The sequence below is a fragment of the Magnolia sinica genome, chromosome 9 (genome assembly GCF_029962835.1).
Source record: "Magnolia sinica isolate HGM2019 chromosome 9, MsV1, whole genome shotgun sequence".
Lineage (NCBI taxonomy): Eukaryota > Viridiplantae > Streptophyta > Magnoliopsida > Magnoliales > Magnoliaceae > Magnolia > Magnolia sinica.
The window spans coordinates 82,910,411-82,929,540 of record NC_080581.1 but is presented as its reverse complement, the minus strand read 5'-3'; the positions used below and the strand labels follow the sequence as shown (position 1 = coordinate 82,929,540).

The following is a 19,130-nucleotide window of genomic DNA, read 5'->3' as shown; positions in this document are numbered from 1 at the left end:
CCAATAACCACAAGAACACCATCACAAAATCCATTATAATGAAAAACTTTTAAGTACAATGCGTCCGAAAGGAAATACAAGATAATGCAAATAAAAATTTCATAATCAAAATCCTAAAAATCTAAACCGCGTCCTGGCGTCTCCTGCACCCATCAATCGTGCATAAGCTTATACAAAGCTTAAAGGGTGGTGTAAGTGTGTGAGCAATATAAGCATGCTCAAAATGTAAGATCGAGTAATGTGGAATCATGGTGATGAGTACATGGATGTAATCACATACCAGGCTATGCGGTGCAAGATATGAATGCTATCGGCCATAAAACGCCATGCGATGCGAGATGCGACTCAAGCATGCTAATCCTCATCATATATCAGTACTCTTTGGATAATCATCAGGGTTCAATACACTCCAAATGACACTGCCGCTCTCCTAGCCGCCACCAAGTGAGCGTAAGAAACCTCACTATCCTGGCCAATCGGCACATCGATATGGACCCATTCACGAGCTAGTCAAACTCCCTAAGTATTGCCCCTACCCTCGAGTGAGTAAGGTCACACCCCTTTCCAACCGACCACGACACAGTGGGAGATGCGGCCTCCTGGTATTCGGCCCTCGTGCGCTCATATATCCACTCGATGTCGACGTTGGAGTCATCCTCTGGTACCATCAGGTTTAGAGATTTTCACCCAAGGACATCTATGGCACCTGTATGCTAGAACCAAACATTTTTGGTATCCAACCCAGCCACCCACGATGTGTCTGTGGAGGCTATGGCCCTGATGTTGCTAGGGCATACAATAATCATGATCACACAAATGCAAGTGTATGAATCACCCTACCAAACATGCAACAATCCTGCGCGTACCGAGCGCTCATGTGGGGCGACTCCGCTTATCAGGGAGCCCATAAACGATCTGCCCAAAGGCATATGCTATGATCAATCACTTCTCATATCAGGCATATATATGATGCGTATGATCATGAATCATGGATCTATGCTATACATGTTATGTGGTGATGGGCTTTGATCAAAACGAAGATAGGCCTAGACGGCCTATATGCTATAGGTATGGGCCTATTAATGGGCCTTAGGGAGAGTCGTAATGCGGACATTTAACCAACATTCTCCTTACAATGTGGACATCAAACCAACATTGCTCCCAAGGCACGGTCTGCCATGAATTACACATTGCAATAAGCCTTTTGTACATCCTATTGGGCCTCGACCCAAGGATCCAAATACATCAAATGGGTTACATAGCATGAGCCCCATATCTATATCAAGGTGGGACTCAATGGGCCTTATATATGTATATCGAATAGGCTGCGCCAATTGGGCCTTACATAAACTGTAATGGCCATAACCCATGGGCCTTGCATGCGTCACAATGGGCCTCATAACCTGGCCATAAACATGGTAAATGGGCCAACCCAAATCTAAGTGGTGATAATGATTCCCACCATTAAAATTTCCTAGGCTCGCCATAACATTTATTTCCCATTCAATCTGATCATAAGGTCTCAAGGGATTTTAATGGTAGCCGTTCAATCCTCGCCATGCTTCGTGGTCCACATGATAAATAGATCTATCTTATTTTTGTCTCAAGTCTTAAAGATGATCCTTTAAAAATGATTGGACAATTTGAATGCAACACATGTATCACAGCGGATTCCATATGGGAAGGATGGACGGCAAAGATGAGGTACATACCTAATGGTGGGGCCCACACTATGGAAGGTGTGGATTATAACACATACATCAGTGGGTCCCATGTGGGCCCACCTTAACGTTATTTTCCACCCAGCCTAGGCCCACTGTAATGTCTATTTTCCACCCAACCTGGGCCCACTGTAGTGTTTATTTTCCATCCAAAATGGGCCCACTATAATGTTTATTTTCCATCAAATCTGTTCATATGGTCACGTGGCCCTAGGCCCACCGTGATATGTATTGCCATCCAACGTATACATGGGGCCCATCGTGATATTTATTTGACATCCAACCTGTTTAAAAGGTCACGTGGACCTGGGAAAACGGGGGCCCACTGGGATGTTTATTTGCCACCTAAATTATTCATAGGGTCACGGTCAGGGGTCCACTGTAATGTGGTTCGCCAATCCAATCCACCCATTATGTGTGTCCCACTTAACTGAGGGTTCAGACAAAGTTTCAGCCACATCCAAATTTCAGGTAGGCCCCACCAAGTGTTTTTATATGTTTAGGCATGTCTTCACATGATTTTAAATGGTGTGGCCCACCTGAGTTCTGTATACAGCTGATTTTTGGGGTGGTCATCTGGTCCGAGGGGACCTATCAAATGCATGGAGTAGATGTTCGAAACGCATCACGGTGGGGCCCACAGCTGGGGCCGTGAGCCCCAGCCCGTCCGCCCGTCTGTCATGCAGGCAGCGCCTGCTGTGTGCACTTACAGCAGTGGCTGCTGCTATCTGATTTTTTTTTCAGTGGTTTTTAGTAGGTGGGGTCCACATCAGCAAGATCCACCTCAGCCATTGGATTCCTTGGTCCAAGACCGACCAAAAGAGTCCAATATGCGGCCCGTTTTTGGCAAATAGAAGGGTCAGGGTGGATTTTAATGGTAACACCGCTACTTCCCTCATTTTTCGGTTCAACGCCTAAAATGATTTGAGGAAGAGGATGGATGGCTTGGATTGTATACATACATCAAGGTGGGGCTTACATGAGTAACCCACCTTAAAAGTAATTTTTTTGTTAGTACACACCCATATCAATACATGCACTCCACGTTAACTACCCCTGCCTCACGTCCAGCGTCCAGAGACGCTGGACGGCTGGGATAGACACAACATCATGGTGGGTCCCACATGTACGTGGCCCTCCTACATGTATATACATATAATATATATATATATATCTTATATTATATATTATATTATATATCATATATATTATATAAAATATAATATATAACAAGAAGGGCATTGGGTCCATTTTAATAGTGGATGGTGTAGATCTTCACCTTCAATAGGGTGGGCCACACCGTCTGATGTGGATGAACGGAGTAGATATCACACATTTTGATGGGATCCACACCATCACAATGGAAAGAGAGAGAGAGAAAGAAACAAGAGGGACGGTGATGGAGAGGAGGGACCCTACCACTATGGGCCCTCCATTGATACAACACATACATCAAGTGGGTCCCACAACAAGTGGACCCTAAAATTTAAAATTAACGGTGGATCACCCACCTTATTGGCCTTCTCCTTGCACCCTTAGACTCCTTAGCTCCTTACCTTCACTTTTAATGGAGGTTGATGAAAGATGAATGGTTAAGATGAGAGATGAGAGCGTGGGCCACACTTGGAGTTGAGAGAGAGTGCTTGGACGTTGGATTTTTGGGTTGCTTGAGAGATTTGAGAAATGAGAGAGAGGGAGTGAGGTGATGGGAATAATATGGATGGGGTGATGTAAGGAAGGGTATGGGTTGGGTTGAAAATTTGTAAAAAAGGTATGGTTGTGGTTGAAATTGTGTAAAGGGGAATGGTGAGGTGGAGAGAGAGTGGACTTTTGAAAAAAGTAGGGATGGGTTGTTGTACTTGGGGTAAGGCTTGTACTTGACATTGATTGATGGGACATATTGTAGAGATTCCCTCGATAATCACAACACGCGGAGTTTCTATCCCACACTCTCCAGCCACATACATTGGGCTATCAACAGGCAATGTCTGGGGTTGCTTCAGGCCCACCTTTTGAACTGGTCAGGATGGACTTCCTTGGACCAGGCTGCTTCTATTGCTTCAGGCCCATCTTTTGAGCTGATCTGGCTGGGCTTCCTTGGACAGGCCAGTCCATCCAATACACCAATGATTTGGACTCAGCCAGACCTGGACCTACAGAATAACAATACACAATGATTTGGACTCAGTAAGGTTTCACTGGTAGGCATTCAATCCCCCACTGTTAATTTCTTGTGGTGTGGCTGCTTGATGTTTTTTTGTCTCATTTTTGGGCTACATTTAAAATGATCTGAAAAAACTGATAGACAGAGTGGATGTTCCACGAGCATCATGGTAGGCCCAAAGTGCTTTGGGTTACAAGAGCTTAATATTAGTTAGGTGTAAAATTTAAATAAATCCAGCACTGCTAATCTCAAAAAAAAATTCCAAACATGCACTATGCCATGGATATATTTCCGTAAATATAAGTTTGGCATTGTATTAATAGAAGGAAAGATAAAAGCTACCATGTAGTGCCCCGGAATGTGTTCAGGAGTCACAAGACTGACAACCAAAAAAAAAAGAGATAGAGATCGAGAGAGAAAGATTAAATGTTACGGATAATGAGAGATTTTAGCTACGAATATAAACCATAGCTTTTTTACAATTTAATCCGTAGTAAAAAACTCTCCCCACCATGCCAAAGTTACGAATTAATGGTCCCTTATAAGTTCTATGGGGCCCACCACAAATTTTGTGTTTAATCTAAGCCGTCCATCCATTTTGACAGATCATTTTAATGCATTAGCTTGAAAAAGTAGTAAATTTAAAAGTCAACTCGACCACACCATAGGAAACAATGGAGATTAAATGCCTTTTGTTAATTTGTGGTGTGGTCCATGTGAGTCTTCTATTTACATTCTTTTTTGGGATAAAGCTCTAAAAATTTCTTTGAATTGAATGGAAGGCATAGATAAATGACATACATCATGCTGGGCCACACGGAGCCCCTAACATGACTATTCATCTCAAGTCGGCGTCGACCAAAAAAAAAAAGCCTGCTTGCGTTTTTCATTCTCGCACCCACGCGGAAATACAATTCTTCGGCCCCGTTTGTTAAATCTAAAGTCTAAAGCCTGAATCTGAATTCTGAAGCCTGGATTTGAAATATAAAGGTTGAATATAAAAGTTGTAGCCAAAAAACTTGTTTGGTAATTATGGATGAAGTCTGAAAATTAGGTACTGAATTTGAAACAAGTTATTTGTTAACAAACATTTGAAATTTCTGAAATACATTAATTTGACGCATCTGCCCCTATCTCCTATTTGGAAATGTTTTACATTATAAAGAAATTATTTTTTATTAAATGAGAATAAAATTATTCTATTTAATTCAAATAAACTAAAGTACTGAAGAGAAAATTAAAATGTTGGATAAAATATCATCATTCATTATAAAAACACATAAATTCCTTGTGGGGCCCAAGGTGGATTTCTCACAAACATGAAGGTGGGCTCACCTACCAGCGCGGTAAATATCGCATATGGACGTAGCATGAAGATCTAGCGCAAGGATTTTAGGTGGGGCCCACTGTGATGTTTGTGAGAAATCCAACACGTCCATTCATTTTTTGAGCTCATTTTAGGACATTCAACCAAAACGAGGAGTATCCAAAACTCAAGTTGGCCATATGAGATGAAACAGTGGAAAAGGATTGCCCACCATTGAAACATTCCTAGACTCCAGCTTGATGTTTAAAATCCATCCAAACTGTTTATAATGTCATTGTGACTGAGATGAAGTGAAACATCGTGAGCTTAAATCTATACAAAACTTTTCTGGCCATATAAATGTTTCAATGATAGTCACAAAATCCCCACTATTTCCTATCATGTGGCCCATTTAAGTTTTGGATACATCTTATTTCCTATTATGTGGTTCATTCAACACTGTAGATTCAGGCTTTAGACTTTAGATTTAGCAAACGTGGCCTAAGGCATGGCCCCTAAAAAGTTTTTAATGGTAGACGCTCATTCAACACTGTTTCCTATAACGTGGTCCACTTGAGATCGTGATATACCTCATTTTTGGTCTCATACAATAAAATGATCTAGCAAAATAGATGGACAACATGGATGAAACAAATACATCATGTTAGGGCCCACATAGCACCGACTACCAGCCATTGGCTGGTGGCAGGGGGAGTAGCCAATCCCTTTCCGGATTGGTTGATGTATCACACGCCAGCTATAGCTAGTCAGCTAGTGTATTGACGTAAACAAGTTTTATGGGTCCCATCATGAGGTATTTGTTATATCCAAGCCGCCCATAAATTTTTTGAGCTCGTCATAGGTCTTGAGCCGAAAAATAAGATAAATCCAAAATTAAAGTGGACCACACTTCAAAAAGAAGTGGGGAATTGCACGTCTACCATTGAAAACCTTTTGGGGGTCACAGAAGTTTCGGTCAAGGGGATATGATTCATTTGTTAGCTAATGCTCTAAAATAATCTTGAAAAAATTGATGAACAGTGTGGATATAATAAATACATCATTGTAAGGCCATGTAACTTTGATCTCCTTTGAACCGAGAGCGAGGAGCGTCCGACACGATTTCCTGCGAAAGCCTTTCGCATGAAGTTCCTTAACTGGGAACCCAGGTGGGGCCCACTGTTATGTTTGTGAGAAATCCTCTCCGTCCATCCATATTTTGAGTCCATTTTAGGATATGAGGCCAAAAATGAACAGTATCTAATGCTTAAGTGAGCTGAAAATGTGATAATTGAACGTCCACAGCTGAAATATTCATGGGGCCAAAAAAGTTTTGAATCATGCTATTATTTGTGATTTCAGTTCATCCCAGCACAAATGATGTTATTAACGGTATGGATGGCATATAAACATCACTGTGAAACCTAGGGAGGTTTCAACGGTGGAAATTTCCCTTAACGACCTTTTCCTTTAGTACGGGCTACGTGAGTACTGTATCCTAAAATGAGCTTGTAAAACGGATGGAAAGAATGGATTTCTGAAAAAAAATCACGGTGGAACCCACCAAAGTTTCAAGCGCAGGAACTTCGCGCTAAAGGATTTCGCAGGAAATCCGCGTCCCAGAGCATCGGCGCTCCGTCTTCGCACGGCGTCTATCGAAAATGATTGGCTACTCCCAGACATTTCAGTGCTATGTGGGCTCCATCATGATGTACGTGTTTCATCCATTCCGTCCATCTATTTTTAAAGATCATTTTATAATATAGGAAAAAAAAATTTGAGGTATATCCTAATCTCAAGTGGACCACATTACAGGAAACGGCGTTGAATGAGTGTCGAACATTAAAAACATTTCAGGGGCATAAAAGTTTTGGATCAAGCTGATTTTTGTTTTTTCCCTTCATCTGGGCTGTATGACCTAATCAACATATTAGATGTCAAATAAACTGTACAGTAGGCCTTAGGAGGATTTTATGGTGGATATCCAATCACTTTTGTTTTCATGTGTTGTGGTACACCTGAGATGTATATCCCTCTAATTTTTGGAATAAATCCCTAAATTGATCTTTTAAAATGGATGAACAGAATGGATAAAACACATACATCATGGTGGCCCTACAAAGCACCGACCACCAGCCACGGGCTGTGGAAGGGTAATTTTGAAAATAAAAAATTGTTGTTTAATAAAAAATTCACTGACCACATTCAGCGTTCACCATTAAGCAAGATTCCGCATTAAGTGTAGAAATGCAGAGTTAACAAACAGGCCCGAAGATTCTCTCGCTCCTTTCTCTCTATCTTCTCCCCACTTCTCTCTCTATCTCTCCCTGCCCATCCTCGACTGCGTGAGGGACTCGTTCGGACGGCTGACGTTGGCCGAGTGGTGGTCCAAGGCCCTCACTACCCACGCACCACCTTCATTCCTCTCTCAATCACGACCTCCATTTCTCTCTCAATGAAGATCGATTGAATTAGATTCACGAACGCGAGGTATTTCTCTTTCTCCCTCCCTCTCAATCTCTCCCAATCTCAATGTTGATTTATGAATTTGGGAATTTAGTAATTTGTGGATTTCCAATTTGAATGTGGACCCTGAATTTGGGTTCTTCTGATTTTACAAATTCAGTGGGGATTTTAGGATTTTGGGAATCTGAGAATTTTTAGGATTAGGGATTTCACCTTCGAGATTCGAGAGAGCGATTTTGGTCTAAAGTATAGTTGGAATGTGGCTGGAGGAGTGGCTGCTCTGTGGCATTTGTTTGCTCCCTATTTGTAATTGTTGTTGATTGCACAGATATGGAGACATACGGATATGGCTTAGGTTTCCTATTCTTTCAACAAGCATGCATGGCTCTCTTTCATCTTCCATAGATTCCATTGCCTCTTTTACTTATTCTTATATTTGTTAGACAGGAAGAAGTATAGCATTAGTAAAAGTATATTTTGTAAGGATTTATTTGATTTGTTGGCAGAGTATTAGTATTATCATCCATGTGAATACCCATTGTAAACATGGCATTAGTGTTCCTCGATCAGAACCACATTAAGTGTTTTTCACCACTAAGAAATCATTCTAAATGATGATCCCACTTCCTGTCCTTGTGGCCATCAAAACTAAGAAATCACTTCATGTGTTTGAAGGCTCTATCCTTGTAATCTTCTTTAGATTGACACCCGGCCACTGAAACTACAATTTTCTTATGTTATATAAAATCCGAGGAGTCATGGCTATCCTTTACTCAAGAGGCTTATATCTTACATAACAACAAGGTAAGATCTCACAACTTCTCCATTTTTTTTGCTATACAATGATGCAAACGACCTTTGTGACATCAGTGGACTCCATTTTTAGCATTGCTTTCAAGAGGTAATTGCTTGTGAGAGAACCTCATGTTAAAATCCAAGTTACCTCATTTAGTGTATGGAAACATGAAATCTAATTTTACTTTGGGTTTAAACTAAAATTATATGTGCATATAGAGCTGATTCTTCAGGGTACTTATAATTTATGTATTGATGATGCAAATTGAGTGGTTATCAGATTTTTGTTGGGAAATAATGCAGTGGAAAGGAACTGCAGTGTATTTCCAAGAGTAGGGGTTCATACTATGCTTGCCCCGTTCTTTCGTTGGAGACCCTGGTTTTTTCGTTGTGTCCTTACATTACATTGTATAGAGCATGTTCTACTATAGGTTCCTGTCCTCCCTAGCTCAAGTGTTTATTTCAGCTTTATAGATACAATGACAGGTGGTGTGTGCTCCCACTTTCTTTGAAAAAGCAAAGAAAGGAAGGAATTGTAAATTTGAAGCTCTCATGAAGCTCTGGTCCTTTCTTTACCTTTCTTTTCTTATCTTTTCTCTTTGGTCCAAACCTCTTTTGTATTTAAGGTTGGTGGCACTGAACCACCTTCACCCAAAATAATAAGAGTAAACAGGAAAAAATATTAAAATAATGCAACTGATTTGAATGTTTCTGTTGAAGATTACCTGTACATTTAGGAAATCTAGATTTTGTGATGATGTAGAACACCTCTAGCTTGGGAATTCCTCTTGTTAATTTTTGCTTAAAATCAATTTCTGTCACGCCCCGAACTCGAAAACCGAGCTCACAAAATTTTCGATCGCCTAATCCGGCGCCGACAGCCTCCGTAGAACCCCATTCTCGGCTCCCGACACCCATTTACCAAGTTCCGATCCTGAGATACTACAAGGAGGATTTATAATCATCAGTCTGGTTCATAATAAGCATAACCACAAGCATAACCCACGAACAATAACCACAAGAACACCATCACAAAATCCATTATGATGAAAAACTTTTAAGTACAATACGTCTGAAAAGAAATACAAGATAATGTAAATAACAGAAACTCCAAAAGCTCGGCTACACGCTCCAACTCTGACGAAGCTACGACTGCGTCCTGGTGTCACCTGCACGCATCAATCGTGCATAAGCTTATACAAAGCTTAGAGGGTGGTGTAAGTGTGTGCGCAATATAAGCGTACTCAAAATTTGGAATCATGGTGATGAGTACATGAATGTAATCAGTCATACCAAGGCTATGCGGTACAAGATATGAATGCTATCGGCCATAACATGGCCATGCGATGCGAGATGCGACTCAAGCATGCTAATCCTCATCATATATCAGTACAGTTCTCATTCTGGATAATCACCGGGGTTCAATACACTCCAAATGGCACTGTCGCTCTCCTAGCCGCACAGTCCAAGTGAGCGTAAGAAACCTCACTATCTGCCTGGCCAATGGACGTCTGCCAATACCTATCCGGCACGTCGATAGTGGACCCATTCACGAGCTAGTCAAACTCAGCATGGTATTGTCCCCTACCCTCGGGCGAGTAAGGTCACACCCCTTTCCAACCGACCACGACACAGTGGGAGATGCGGCCTCCTGGTATTCGGCCCTCGTGCGCTCATATATCCACTCGATGTCGACGTTGGAGTCATCCTCTGGTACCATCAGGTTTAGAGATTTTCACCCAAGGACATCTATGGCACCTGTATGCTAGAACCAAACATTTTTGGTATCCAACCCAGCCACCCACGATGTGTCTGTGGAGGCTATGGCCCTGATGTTGCTAGGGCATACAATAATCATGATCACACAAATGCAAGTGTATGAATCACCCTACCAAACATGCAACAATCCTGCGCGTACCGAGCGCTCATGTGGGGCGACTCCGCTTATCAGGGAGCCCATAAACGATCTGCCCAAAGGCATATGCTATGATCAATCACTTCTCATATCAGGCATATATATGATGCGTATGATCATGAATCATGGATCTATGCTATACATGTTATGTGGTGATGGGCTTTGATCAAAACGAAGATAGGCCTAGACGGCCTATATGCTATAGGTATGGGCCTATTAATGGGCCTTAGGGAGAGTCGTAATGCGGACATTTAACCAACATTCTCCTTACAATGTGGACATCAAACCAACATTGCTCCCAAGGCACGGCCTGCCATGAATTACACATTGCAATAAGCCTTTTGTACATCCTATTGGGCCTCGACCCAAGGATCCAAATACATCAAATGGGTTACATAGCATGAGCCCCATATCTATATCAAGGTGGGACTCAATGGGCCTTATATATGTATATCGAATAGGCTGCGCCAATTGGGCCTTACATAAACTGTAATGGCCATAACCCATGGGCCTTGCATGCGTCACAATGGGCCTCATAACCTGGCCATAAACATGGTAAATGGGCCAACCCAAATCTAAGTGGTGATAATGATTCCCACCATTAAAATTTCCTAGGCTCGCCATAACATTTATTTCCCATTCAATCTGATCATAAGGTCTCAAGGGATTTTAATGGTAGCCGTTCAATCCTCGCCATGCTTCGTGGTCCACATGATAAATAGATCTATCTTATTTTTGTCTCAAGTCTTAAAGATGATCCTTTAAAAATGATTGGACAATTTGAATGCAACACATGTATCACAGCGGATTCCATATGGGAAGGATGGACGGCAAAGATGAGGTACATACCTCATGGTGGGGCCCACACTAATGGAGGGTGTGGTTTACAATACATACATAAGTGGGTCCCATGTGGGGCCTACCATAATGTTTATTTTCCATCCAACCCATTGATAAGGTCACTCAGACCTGGGGCCCACAATAATGTTTATTTTTCACCCAACCTGGGCCCTCTGTAATGTTTATTTTCCACCCAACCTGGGCCCACTATAATGTTTACTTGCATCCAATCTGTTCATAAGGTCACGTGGACCAGGGCCCACCATAATGTTATTTGCATCTAATCTGTTATATGGTCACGTGGACCTAGGAAAACGGGGGCCTACTGGAATGTTTATTTGCCACCTAAACTGTTCATAGGGTCACGGTCAGGGGTCCACCGTAATGTGGTTCGCAAATCCAGCCCACCCATTATGTGTGTCCCACTTGGCTGAGGGTTCAGACCAAGTTTCAGCCACATCCAAATTTCAGGTAGGCCCCACCAAGTGTTTTTATATGTTTAGGCATGTCTTCACATGATTTTAAATGGTGTGGCCCACCTGAGTTCCGTATACAGCTGATTTTTGGGGCGGCCACCTGGTCCGAGGGGACCCATCAAATGCATGGTGTGGATGTTCGAAACGCATCACAGTGGGGCCCACAACTGGGGCTGTGAGGGCCTGCCAGGCCGTCCGCCCGCCCACTGACACCTGCTGCTGCCCCTTTTCTTTTGTGTTTTCTTTTTTTAAAAAAAAACCATTAATCCGATGGTTTTTGATAGGTGGGGCCTACCTCAGACAGATCCATCCTGGTCATTGGTCCCTGTGGCTCAATACAATCCCAATGAGTCCAATATTTGGTAGTTTTTAATGTACAGGAGCATCAGGGAGTATATCAAAGGTATGAACATTGTTTCCTATACCATGGCCCGCCAGGAAACCAGATTAACCTCATTTTTCGATTCAACGCCTAAAATGATCTGAGTAAGAGGATGGATGGCTTGGATTGTATACATACATCAAGGTGGGGCCTACATGAGCAGCCCACTTTAAAAGTAAAAAATTTTTTGTTAGTACACACCCATATCAATACATGCACTCCACGTTAACTACCCCTGCCTCACTTCCAGCGTCCAAAGATGCTGGACGGCTGGGATAGACACAGCATCATGGTGGGTCCCACATGTACGTGGCCCACCTACACCTATATACATATAATATATATATATATCTTAAATTATATATATAATACATATTATAATATATATCATATATATATTATATAAAATATAACATATAACAAGAAGGGCATTGGGTCCATTTTAACAGTGGATGGTGTGGATCTTCACCTTCAATAGGGTGGGCCACACCATCTGATGTTGATGAACGTAGTAGATATCACACATTTTGGTGGGATCCACACCATCACAATGGAGAGAGAGAGAGAGAGAGAGAGAGAGAGAAACAAGAGGGACGGTGATGGAGAGGGACCCCGCCACTTTGGGCCCTCCATTGATACAACACATACATCAAGTGGGTCCCACAACAAGTGGACCCTAAAATTTGAAATTAACAGTGGATCACCCACCTTATTGGCCTTCTCCTTGCTCCCTTGGACTCCTTAGCTCTTTACCTTCACTTTTAATGGAGGTTGATGAAAAATGAATGGTTGAGATGGGAGATGAGAGGGTGGGCCACACTTGGAGTTGAGAGAGAGTGTTTGGACGTTGGAATTTTGGGTTGCTTGAGAGATTTGAGAAATGAGAGAAAGGGAGTGAGGTGATGGGAATAATATATATGGGGTGATGTAAGGAAGGGTATGGGTTGGGTTGAAAATTTGTAAAAGGGGTATGGTTGTGGTTGAAATTGTGTAAAGGGGAATGGTAAGGTGGAAAGAGAGTGAACTTTTGAAAAAAGTAGGAATGGGTTGTTGTACTTGGGGTAAGGCTTGTACTTGACATTGATTGATGGGACATATCATAAAGATTCCCTCGATAATCGCGACGCGCGGCGTTTCTTCAGAATGAACGCAAGTCCACATCTCCTAGCCTAGGTATCAGTTCGGTGCGCAAGTCCACTTCTCCCAGCCAATTGGGTTGGACAATTGCATCACCGTGGGCCTGGCTGTCCGTTGGGCAGTTCTGCTCGGCTGGATCTGTCCAGCTCTAAGACGCATGTCCAAAAGTGATCTCTTCAAAATGGATGGTGTAAACATAGGTCACATACATATCAGGGTGGGGTCCATGTTAGTGGGCCACACCACTCCAAATCCTACTGTAAATGGGGTGTTTCCCCACCTGACAAGCCTGCTGGACGGTCCGGATGATGCCAGCTGTTGGTTCTGTCTAGACCGTGGGCCATACTTACAATCACATCTCCACATGGACGATGTGGATACCAATTACATTCATCAAGGTGGGGTCCACACATGTGGCCCACCAGTTATAGGAATAAGCTGATATTTGTGTTCTCCCTTATGTCCAGGCCTGTTATTGGATAGCTGCCGTCCAGATCGTGCAGCAGCGTGGGCCCTGCCTACTGGACAGCGTGGATCGAAATTCCCACATCATAATGGGGTTTAAACATGGGGTCCACACGACTAGAGGCCAAACCAAAATTTGGTGTTTTTCCCCCATCCATACTGTCCATCTGGGTGGTCAGTCCAGCAGGGTGGATAGCAAGGCCGTCCCACCTGCTGGACGGTCCGGATCGCCCCTAGGTGGGCCAACAAACCAGGAAAAGGAGTGAGGGAGATGGGAAGAGAGAGAGAGAGAGAGAGAGAGAGAGAGAGAGAAGCACCCACATGATCTTATCCTTCTTCTTCCCATGGGTTCATAAGCCTTCTAGGACCCCCTTCCAATGGTGGAGATGGCTTCTAAGGGTTAGATTAGGAGGGATCTAAAGGTAAGAGGGCTGGAAATGGAGCTTGCTTGGGACGTCCATGGCTAGCAATGGAAGTGAAGAAGAAGAGAGAGAAAGTGAGATGATAGAGAGAGTGAAAGGATGGGTTGTAAGAGCTTGTAATAATGAGTTTTGAAAAAAAAAAAAAGAGCATTTATGGAGTAGGCTACGTAGGGGGTAGGTTAGGTTGTAAAATAGGGTGATGTCATCCCTAGGATGATATCAGCCTCATTATGATTATGGGAAAACGTGTACACCATGGCCCGCAACGTGTGGTCCACCGCTATGATCATGCACGGGTCATATCTTAGGATCTAGACGTCGGATTGACACACGAGATGCGGCGTCGGAATCGTAGCAACGACATGGTCGCAATGGCATAGGTCTCAGGTCGAACTGACTCGGGTGTATAGGGTGTGACTCACGGTCGAGCGCAAATGAAATCTACAGGTTGCGGGTCGCCAGAATTCGACCAGGAGGATCGCAGAGGCATACGGAACAGTACGGGCTAGAATACGGGTCTTACACCGGACTGGCGATACGAAGTTCAGCCAGCGTGGAAGCTAGACGACGAGACATCACCCTCGGAAAGGGAAGAGACGGTCCAACCCTCTCAATCCAGCAGTGGACCTGGAGGATGACCCTAGAAGAGCTGAAGATCGAATTGTCGCAGTGGTCTCTGTTTCTCTTTACCCAGATTTCCCAGAAAATGAATGCGGGCATGAGGGCATGCAGACTGCTCCCTGAGTGTTGCGTGGCCCACTAAAGAGTGGCCCTGGCAATAGTGGAAGATTGGGCCGAAGAGTGCATTAACAAAAAATGGGTGAAAATGCTCCCAAATGTGAACTGCGGAGTGGCTTGCTGAGAATAGATGGTCGATAGATTCCGAATCCAGCCGAAGAGGAGTGGGGCAGCGCCAACACTTGGATGCCATCTGGACACCCTTCACTTGGGTTCTCTCATCTACCAGAACCGCTTTCTAGATAATCTTCCAAGAGAAGAGCGCCAACTTTTTTAGAATCGCTGGATGCCACACCCATTTAGCCCACTGCACCTTTGGGCCCGCTGGATGCAATAAATTCCAAGCCGAGCTAACTTGGAACTCGCCAGAAGAGGAGGGGACCCAAACGCGTATGTCCACATCAGAGGAGGTGCAGAAGCCCTTGTTAGCCATGTGGTCCACGACCACTTGGGGAAGTAAGGCGCGGGCAGCGTCCTAATCAATCCAGCCAAGCGGGCCAATGAAGTCATGGACCCTAGAGGGATGAGGAGGAGGCGAGGCTTGGGCCCATTCAGAAAGCAGACCAAGCCCTGACCAAAGATTGGTCCAAAAATTTAGCTCACCTAAGGCCCATGATCCAATGTGAGCTGGATAGCACTTCCGGAAGATAACTACAGATCCGTTTCCAAGCAGGGGACGCGTGGAGGGATCGGCTGGTCCCTGGGCTCAATGAGATCGTCATGGTATTTAGCTTTGATGAAGTTTGCCCAGCCGTTGTGATCTCCCCTACAACAACAATTCAGCCCAGCTTCATTTTGAAAGCACCCATGACATGTGCCTGATTCTTAATGCCAAGGCCACCTTCGTCCTTGGGGCGAGTCATGCGATCCTAATGCAACTAGTGGCATCATCTGTGGTCCCCATCCCAACCCCAAAAGAAGTTAGCACAGGCCCTGTCAAGGTCCTCGAGAAGCGATAGGGGGATGTCAGTAGCGGCCATGATGTGGGTTGGGATACTTTGTAGCACGTGATTGATGAGGATAGCTCGGCCAATCTGGGATAGAATCTTGGCCTTCCAACCTAAAATACGCTGCTGGAAATTTTCAACTAGTGCTCTGAAGTACCTCCTCAAGGATTGCCCTTTGAAGATCGGGACGCCTAGGTAGGTGAAAGGAACTACACCCCGAGTGAAGTCGAGCGTGGATTGGGCAGCTCTGGCCCTGGCTATTAATCAGGACAAAGAGAGAATGAAGAAACTTTTCGTGGAGTTGATCTTTTGCCCAGAAGCAGACTGAAAAAGTTGGAGGAATGAGGTGATTTTCCTTAAGGTGGCTCTCCCACCGTTAGCCAACAAGAGCGTGTCATTGGCAAACAGTTGGTAGGAAACGACCGGGCAGGATCGATGCGTGGAGAATGGGATGCAATCGCCATTGATGAAGAGTTGCTGATAACCTCTACTTAGAACCTTTGATGCCACAATAAACAACCCTGGAGAGATCGGGTCACCCCACCGAAGACCTCTAGAAGAATGGAAGAAGCCTTCGAGTTCACCATTGATTAGAATTGAGAACTAAGAGTTGGCCCAGCATTTCTTGACCAGATTTATCCAGCCAGGCCCGAAACTGAACCGATGAAGGACTGATTTAAGGAAGTGTCAGTCTAATCTGTCATAGGCTTTCTCCATATCAAGCTTGATGAGAATGTTGCCCTCTCTGACTTTCCTGTCAATATCCTTGAAAATCTCTTGTACTAGAGCACAACTTTCAATGATGGATCTCCCTTGTACGAAAGCTCCCTACTCAAGAGAAATGATTTTTGGGAGGACTTTACTCAGCCAATCTGCAAGCAACTTGGAGAAAATTTTGTAAACATATTTACATAAGCTAATGGGGCGAAAATCAGAAAAAAAATTCGGGTTAATGGCCTTAAGGAAGAGGTATATCATAGTGGCAGAAAAAGCCCTGGGAAGGGGGGTCCCTCTGAAGAACGATAGGGCTGCTTAGACAATATCCTGCCCAATGATATCCAAACAACCTTGGAAGAAGGCACCGGTGAAACCGTCTGGGCCTGGAGGACCGTCGAGCGGAAGGCTCCTGACAGCCGAGAGGACCTCATCAATGGATGGCACGCGGAGAAGCTTCTTATTATCATCAGCACAAATAAGCGAGCGGATGCAGTTGAGTAGATCCTCATGTGCAACAGTGGGTTCAGCCCTCAAGAGAGGAGTAAAAATCAGCAGCAGCCCTCTTGATTGAATCATTGTTAGCTGCTTCCGAGCCATCTTCTAGCTCGATGTGATGAATTAGAGATTTCCTAGCACATTCTGAAGCCATATTGTGGAAGAAACGCGTATTTCGATCACCCTCTTTCAACCAATTGCATCTGAATTTTTGCTTCCAGTAGATCTCCTCGCATAGTTCCAGGTAGGTGAGGTTATCCTTGGCAACGTGAAGATGCTGCAGGTTCGCCTGGGCAGCTGACAACAAGGATTCATCCTCAGCCCTGGCTAGATCAGTCTCAGCAATCTTAATCTTCTCGAAAATGTTCCCGAATACCTCTTTGTTTCACATCCTTAACGCTGATTTCACGTTTTTCAGCTTGCTATGCAAGGTGAAGAGCCGATCCCCCACTATGTCTGCTTTCCAGGAGGACGCAATAAGGTCGAGGAAAGATGCATGTTTCAACCACATCCTTTGGAACCTAAAAGACCTCGAAGAAGGAGAGGACGCAGCTGGGAAAGAGAAGAGCATTGGGGTGTGATCTGAATTAAGCCTAGGCAAGAGCTTAACCTGGAAAATTGGGAACAAGTCGATCCAAGCAGAATCACAACAGGCCCTGTCGAGCCTTGCCCAATTCCTAGCTTGACCGCTCTGATTGTTGCACCAAGTGAAAATATTCCCCGTAAAGTCGGCATCCATCAGATTAGCCTTTTCCAGCCCCTCAGCAAATTCAGCAGCGCTCCTAGAGTCGAATGGGCCTGATCTTCTATGCTCAGCAGGAGCAAGGACAACATTAAAATCACCTGCAACCAGCCATGGCAAAGTGGAATTTGAGGCAATGGTGGCTAGTTGATCCCAGAGAAGTCTGCACGTCACTCTCGAACACTTGGCGTAGATAGCTGAAATCAACTTCGCGGGATTACCCCAGGCTGAGACCGAGATTGATAGCATTTGGGCCGAGCTATCAACCAGATCAATGGTGCAGGCTGAATTATAGAACAACCACACTTTGCCCCCTACCGAGGCATTGGAGAGGGGAAGCATGGTAGCCTAATTTCAGGCCTGTACCAACTCTCTTTCCATCACTGAGCATAGGTTCGAGAATAGCCACAATGGCAGGCCGAAATTTATTGATTAGACGCTTTAACGTCGCTATAGTGGGTTTATTACCCACCCCTCGGGCGTTCCGGACGAGGAAGCTATCCATAAACAAAATCCTCAGACCTGAATTTCTTGTGTTTAACCCTCCCAAGTCTCTCTTTCAAACTTGATGTAGGGGCGGGGGCTGTAAAGACCTTAACACGTATTTGGCCCTTCCTCGAAGAGGTTCTGGAAGACCTCTTATGGTAGGTATGCTGGGAGGGAGTGGGGGACACCTTAGGATCTCGCCTCTTTATAGAAGGAGAAGGGTTTAGATTCCAGGAAAAGTTTGGAGCAGGAGAGATGACATGAGGGGGGGTATTGCAGGGGGGATATGAGGCTGGATTGGGACTGAGGACCGGGTGGTTTGGGAGTGGCTGTTGGGAGAACGGCTATGAGTGGGGGACACCATATTCAAAGCTCAAGCGGACCATACCACAGGGAAAAGTAGAAGTATCAATAAGAGCTACTCCGGATTGGGTAGGTTCGGATCTGTCCGGATCGGGTTTTCGGGTCAAGTCGGGTCGGATCAGGGGCAATCCGAAGTCGACCTGAAAGATTTCGGATCTGAATGGAGCTACCCGATCAACACCGATCCAGACCGTCGGTTCGGTTCTGATTGGGTCGGATCGGGTCTTATGGGTCGGATCCACCGGATCGGGTCTCTTTTGCCCAACTCTAATTATTATTATTATTTTTATTTTTTTTTGCTATTGTAATCCCCACCGCTTTTTGTGGGTCCTATTATGAGGTATGTGTTATTCCAAACCGTCCATCTATTTGGCAAACTCATATTAAGGCTTGAGACAAAAAATAAGACAGATCTAGCTATCAAGTCGACCACACTAAAAAAGCTTTGGAGGATTGAACGTCTACCATTGAAACCCTTTTAAGGGTCACAGAAGTTTCGGATCATTATGAAATTTATTTTTCTTCTTCATCCAGGTCTTTGTGACCTTTGAAT

General features: G+C 44.2%; 1 protein-coding gene across 1 annotated transcript; it reads right to left on the bottom strand.

Moving 5' to 3' along the window:
- Positions 1-17,371: 17,371 nt before the first annotated feature.
- On the bottom strand, positions 17,372-18,070 carry LOC131255255 (uncharacterized). Its single transcript, XM_058255948.1, has one exon. The coding sequence runs from the start codon at positions 18,068-18,070 to the stop codon at positions 17,372-17,374; it is 699 nt and encodes a 232-aa protein (XP_058111931.1).
- Positions 18,071-19,130: the final 1,060 nt, after the last annotated feature.

Excerpts from the sequence above, each read along its gene's own strand:
- LOC131255255 (XM_058255948.1), bottom strand. The coding sequence starts at position 18,070 with ATGCTTCCCCTCTCCAATGCCTCGGTAGGGGGCAAAGTGTGGTTGTTC.